The following is a 6,459-nucleotide window of genomic DNA, read 5'->3' as shown; positions in this document are numbered from 1 at the left end:
TCTTTCTACTCAAAATGTAGTCCATGGACCAGGGGCATCAGCATCACCTGGGAACTCAGAAATGGAAATTATGGGCTCCACCCCAGACTTGCTGAATGAAAGCATCTGGGCTAGGGCCCAGGAATCTGTTTTAGCAAGCCCATCAGGTGTTTTTTTATTTCCTCTAGAGTCAGAAGGACAGCTCTGCACGGTCCCCATTGTGCCCTCCCTGGGAGAGTACACAACGCCCGCTTCTGCCTTTAGGGTTCCCATAACGCCCTCGCTCCTGACAGCCCACCTGCACCCTCCTGAAACTACAACTCCCATAATACCCAGAGGCGCGCGCCGTCACTTTCTGGGATTATATCTCCCAAGGTGTTTTGCGAGTCAGACCGCCATCATAGCGCCCATCCTCTTAGTCACCGTCAGGACTACAACTCCCACAATACTCGGCGGCAGAACTACAGTCCCCAGCTGCTCCGGAGCTGCGCCACGTCGACTCCGCTGGGTGGGGCCGGCGTCGGGCGGGGCCGGCGTCGGGCGGGGCCGGCGGGGTCTTCAGGGTGCCGGGCTGGTTACAGCAGCTCTACCCCTCACGACACAGACATGGCAGCGCAGAAGGACCAGCAGAAAGATGCCGAGGCGGAAGGGCTGAGCGCCACGTGAGCGAGCTGGCTCTAGGCCCTCGGACCAGAGACCCGGGAGTCCGGGCCCCCGGCCCCCTCCTCCCTCCTCCCTCGAGAGCCTGGAGTCCCAGCCCCGAGCCGCAGAAGTGTTGGCCCCGGTCTCCTCTAATGGCACCCTGGAGTCTGGGCCCCTAGCCCCCTCCCTGCCTGCTGTCCAGGAATCTGGGGTCCCGGGAGGGAGTCCAGGCACCCTTAGTCCCCTTCTTTTGCGGGGGTCTGGGGCTCCATCCCGGTCCACCACTGACCCGGCCCCACCCCCCGCAGGACCCTGCTGCCGAAGCTGATTCCCTCCGGTGCAGGCCGGGAGTGGCTGGAGCGGCGCCGCGCGACCATCCGGCCCTGGAGCACCTTCGTGGACCAGCAGCGCTTCTCACGGCCCCGCAACCTGGGCGAGCTGTGCCAGCGCCTCGTACGCAACGTGGAGTACTACCAGAGCAACTATGTGTTCGTGTTCCTGGGCCTCATCCTGTACTGTGTGTGAGTGCCTCCCGGGCCCCGCACCCGCACTAGCCCCGACCCGCTGGACCCCTCCTCTCACCGCTCAGGCCCCGCCCTTCACCGCCCGGTCCCTCCTCTCACCGCCCAGGGCCCTCCTCTCACCGCCCAGGCCCCGCCCCCAAGGATTGGCTCTGCTAGACTACCTTGTCACCAAAGGGCCAGGTCCCCTACCCCACCATCACCCTGGCCAGGATGCAGTGTGACTAAATGTCACCTGGCCCTCCCTGGTCTCCAGGATGTAGCTTGCCGCCCGCCGGTGGAGAAGGCCAGGGCCGTCTGGCTGGCCCAGCCCCAGCTGTCTAACCGCTGCCTCCCTGCACTCCTCCTCCAGGGTGACGTCCCCTATGTTGCTGGTGGCTCTGGCTGTCTTTTTCGGCGCCTGTTACATTCTCTATCTGCGCACCTTGGAGTCCAAGCTTGTGCTCTTTGGTGAGAAACCCCCTGCCCAGATGAATCCTTGGTCCCTCAAATCTTGGTCTTTTGGAATGCGGACCTCAGACCCCAAATCCTAGTCCTTCAAAACCCAAGTCCGCCCAAGCCTAGATGTACACTAGATCCCCCAAACCTGATCCCTTAAAATCTCAGACACAACCGATCCTTCCATCGAGTCTCAGCCCCCTCAAATTGCTATTCCTCAAACCCAGGATCCACCTGGCTGCTGTGCCTTAAACCTACTCCTTTTCAAACCACATGACTCCTCCCCTCTCTCTCCTCCCCTTGCCGCTCTCTGCGGCCAACATCAGCTGCAGGTGCCCACACTGGACACCAGGTGGCCACCTTACACTGGCCTAGATCTGTTCCCGTTTCTTTTCCTGCTTTCTGGGGTGTGACCAGAAAGAACTTGGAACTTAGAGAGGGAAGCCGAGGAGTATGTTTCATGTGGTTCCCAGACTAGTAGTACCAAGGACCACTGGGAAAACAAAATGGCAGGGGAAATTCCCCCCAGGGGAAAATCAAGGTTTGGAGTGGGGTCAGGGAGTTGGGATTGGACAGTTAGGTAGACCTGAAGGCCAGGCTCTTCAGGGGCCTGCAAGTTATGTGCTTGACGGGCTAGGGTGGAGGGAGTGCCTGAAGCACAGGCACGACTTGGCTTCAGCTGATCACCGTCACCAGAGCATGTAGACCCCATCCCTGAGACTTCTATGAGAAGCCTGAAGTTGGTATTTTTATGTGAAATCGTTCACTTTGCCAGCCACAAATCACATCCTTGCAAAACAGCTCAAAAAACACATCCACAGGTCAGATTTGGCCCTTGGGCCACCAGTTTGAGACCCTGGTCTGCGCGAGGGTTGCAGCAGGAGAGCCCTAGTCTAGGGAGCAGGAAGCCGGGATCCCAGGAACTTCCTGGAGGATGTGGGGCAGAGGGCAGAGGGTGGGGCTGAGGCAGGCGAGGACGGTGTGCTGTGTTCTGGAGGGCAGTGGGGACAGCAGGGGAACAGGGTGACCCCAGGACCTGGAGGGCCTTGGCATGAGGAGTTTGGATTCGATCCCGAGAACCTGGAGCTTGTACAGATTGTTGGGAGGCAACAGGGGTTACTCTGGGAGAGGGCATGGAGGGTCGGAACAGCACCCCAATGCCATCTGCCCCCAGGCCGAGAGGTGAGCCCAGCGCATCAGTATGCTCTGGCTGGAGGCATCTCCTTCCCCTTCTTCTGGCTGGCTGGTGCGGGCTCGGCCGTCTTCTGGGTGCTGGGTGAGTACAGGGTCTGAGCAGCTGGGGTGGATGGTGGGGGCCAGGTGCAGGAGTGTGGCCCTGAGCTGCCGGCTTTCCTGCAGGAGCCACCCTGGTGGTCATCGGCTCCCACGCTGCCTTCCACCAGATTGAGGCTGTGGACGGGGAGGAGCTGCAGATGGAACCCGTGTGAGGTGTCTTCTGGGACCTGCCGGCCTCCCGGGCCAGCTGCCCCACCCCTGCCCATGCCTGTCCTGCACGGCTCTGCTGCTCGGGCCCACAGCGCCGTCCCATCACAAGCCCGGGGAGGGGTCCTGCCTTTGAAAATAAAGCTGTTACAGGTGTCATTCAGGAAATATTCCCCCAGCATCTTCTGTGGGTCTCTATGGGTGGAGCTGGGAATACTGCACAGAGCAGGGTTGGGGTGGAACCTGGGGTGTGGGCAAGACGATGACAAGGTAAACAGGTAAAATATTATGGGATGCCCAATGGTGGTGAGTGTTCAGGAGGAGAAAAGAGTTGAGAAGGACAGTGTGCCGGGGGTCCCCGAGACCACCCCCAGGTTTGATGGTTCTCTAGGACTCAGGAATGAGAGAGCACCCCAGGTTTGATGGTTCTCTGGGACTGGGGACTCAGTATGCAATTGCACTCACAGCTCTGATTTACTCTCATCAAAGGGTATGGAGCCAAGTCAGCCAAAAGGAAAGGTGCATGGAGTGAACTCAGGAAACCAGGCATGCACTTCCAGAGGCCACACCTAATTCCTCCAGCAGTGGATCATGGTGACGTGTGAAATGTCAGCCAGGGACACTCTGATCCTAGCCTCAGCACCCTTGGTTTCATGGGGGCGGCCACAAGAGCACCTTCTCTCCAACATATACCAAAATGCCAGGCTCCCAGAAAGAAGGCCTGTGCCTGCACGAACAGCCTAGATAGATGCAGCAAGCCACTCTAGGCCTGCACGAACAGCCTAGATAGATGCAGCGAGCCACTCTATCAGGAAGTGATAAGACCCCCCCCGCCCCTCAACACCCAAGTTCCCAGCCAAGGACCAACTGTGCACCCAGGCCTGTCTAAGGACAGCAGTCTGTTGTGGAGCCTGCCAGGTTAACTCTTTTCTGCACAGAGAAAGTTCGGGAATGAGTTGTGGGTTAAAGAGGGTGACCAGAAAAGGCCTCCCTGACGTGACATTCACCAAAGACCTAAATTGAGAGAGGGAGCAGCCCAGATCCTTTGGAGGAAGAATAATTGGGGCAGAGGAAGCCACAGGGGCATAGCCTGGGAGATGGCAGCAGCCAGGAGGCTCGAGGGCAGCCAGGAGGTGGGCGTGGCTGGGGCAGATAAGCGAGGGGGACAGTGGGGGAGGCCAGGGAGCCTTGTGGGCCACGGTGAGGGCTTTGGGTTTTACTCTGCTTGAGATGAAAGACACAGTTTGCTTTTGTGAGATGGGTTTTGCTTTGTTTCCCAGGCTGGTCTCAAATTCCTGGGCTCAAGCGATTCTCCCCCTGCAGCCTCCCATAGTGCTGGGACTACTGGTGTGAGCCACTGTGTCCAGCCCAGTTTGCTTCTTGCCTTTTGTTTTTTTGAGACAGGGTCTCACTTTATGGCCCAGGCTGGAGTGCAGTGGTGTGACCACTGCTCACTGCAGCATCTACCTCTTGGGCTCAAGTGAGCCTCCCACCTCAGCCTCCTGAGCAGCTGGGACCACAGGTGCACGCCACCACACCCAGCTAATTTTTTTTAACTTTTCATTAGACGGGGTCTCACTATGTTGCCTGGCCTGGTTTCAAACTCCTGGGCTGAAGCAATCCTCCTGCCTCAGCCTCTCAAAGTTCTGGGATTACAGGCATGAGCCACCGTGCCGGGTCCAGTTTGCCTTTCATCATGAGGTGGAGACTGCCACATGGTAGCAGTAACAAAAGAGAAACACACTTGGGAGGGAAAGTGCCAGGCAGATGAAGACAAGGGAGGTGGCCGAGAGGGCCTAAGAAGTGACTTGATTTTTTTATTTTTATTTATTTGTTTATTTTTTTGAGATGGAGTCTCTCTCTGTCGCCCACGCTGGAGTGCAATGGCGCGATCTCGGCTCACTGTAACCTCCACTTCCAAGATTCAAGCTATTCTCCTGCCTCAGCCTCCCAGGTAGCTGGGATTATAGGTGCCCACCAACACGCCTGACTAATTTTTGTATTTTTAGTTTTATTTTTTAATTTTTTTGAGATGGAGTTTCGCTCTTGTTGCCCATGCTGGAGTGCAATGGCGCGATCTCGACTCACTGCAACCTCCACCTCCCGGTTTCAAGTGATTCTCCTGCCTCAGCCTCCCGAGTAGCTGGGATTACAGGCGCCTGCCACCATGCCCGGCTGATTTTTTTGTATTTTTGGTAGAGACAGGGTTTCACTGTGTTGCCCAGGCTGGTCTCGAACTCCTGACCTCAGGTGATCCACCTGTCTTGGCCTCCCAAAGTGCTAGGATTACATGTGTGAGCCACCGTGCCCGGCCAATTACTTTAGATAGGGGTGGTCTGGGAGGGCTCTCTGAGGAGACATAAGAAGTGGGTGGAGTTTCCCAAGGAGAGGGACAGCGAGTGCCAAGGCCTCAGGGATGCAGCCTCTCCAACCTCGTGTCTCCTCAGCAGAACTCACCCACTCATCCTTGATGCAGCAGGTGCTCACCCAGAGCCCACTGATGCCCACTGTTCTGGAATTCTCCTGTCAGATATGGTGGCCAGCCATATGCGGCTGCCTCAAACACGGCTGGTCCAAACTGAGACATACTATGAGTGTGAAATGCACACCAGACTTCGAAGATTTAGTATGAAAACGGAGTAAAATATCTCAATAATTTTTATAGGCTGGGCATGGTGGCTCACACCTGTAATCCCAGCACTATTGGGAGGCTGAGGCAGGCAGATCACTTGAGGCCAGGAGTTTTAGACCAGCCTGGCCAATATGGTGAAACCCTGTGTCTACTAAAAGTACAAAAATTGGCCTGGCGCGGTGGCTTACGCCTGTAATCCCAGCACTTTGGGAGGCCGAGGCAGGTGGATCACGAGGTCAGGAGTTCAAGACCAGCCTGGCCAAGATGGTGAGACCCCGTCTCTACTAAAAATACAAAAAAATTGGCCGGGCATGGTGGTGGTGTACTGTAATCCCAGCTACTTGGGAGGCTGAGGCAGAGAATTGCTTGAACCCAGGGGGCGGAGGTTGCAGTGAGCCAAGATCGCACCACTGCACTCCAGCCTAGGCAACAGAGCAGGACTCCATCTCAAAAAAAAAAAAAAAAAAAAAAAAAATTGGCATGGTGGCACATGCCTGTAATCCCAGCTACTTGGGAGGTTAAGGCAGGAGAATTGTTTGAACCTGGGACGCAGAGGTTGCAGTGAGCCAAGATTGTGCCACTGCACTCCAGCCTGGGTAACAGAGAAAGACTCTGTCTCAAAAATAATAATAATTTTTATGTTGATTATGTGTGTTGGAAGGATAATTTATTGATATAGTGGATTAAGTAATTATTCATTTCACCTTTTGTTTTTTACTTTTAAAAACACGATTAAGAGGCCGGGCGCAGTGGCTCACGCCTGTAATCCCAGCACTTTGGGAGGCTGAGGTGGGCGGATCACGA

General features: G+C 56.1%; 1 protein-coding gene across 1 annotated transcript; it reads left to right on the top strand.

The window, feature by feature from the left end:
- Window positions 1-362: 362 nt before the first annotated feature.
- Window positions 363-3,191, top strand: RABAC1 (Rab acceptor 1). Its single transcript, XM_001152812.8, has 5 exons — window positions 363-641; window positions 930-1,142; window positions 1,495-1,592; window positions 2,755-2,856; window positions 2,940-3,191. The coding sequence occupies exons 1-5, from the start codon at window positions 586-588 to the stop codon at window positions 3,026-3,028; spliced, it is 558 nt and encodes a 185-aa protein (XP_001152812.2). The 5' UTR covers window positions 363-585; the 3' UTR covers window positions 3,029-3,191.
- The last annotated feature ends 3,268 nt before the right edge of the window (window positions 3,192-6,459 follow it).

The sequence above is a fragment of the Pan troglodytes genome, chromosome 20, assembly GCF_028858775.2.
Source record: "Pan troglodytes isolate AG18354 chromosome 20, NHGRI_mPanTro3-v2.0_pri, whole genome shotgun sequence".
Classification (NCBI taxonomy): Eukaryota; Metazoa; Chordata; class Mammalia; order Primates; family Hominidae; genus Pan; species Pan troglodytes.
Note: the sequence above shows the minus strand (reverse complement) of the source record. Positions and strands in the feature narration are given on the sequence as shown.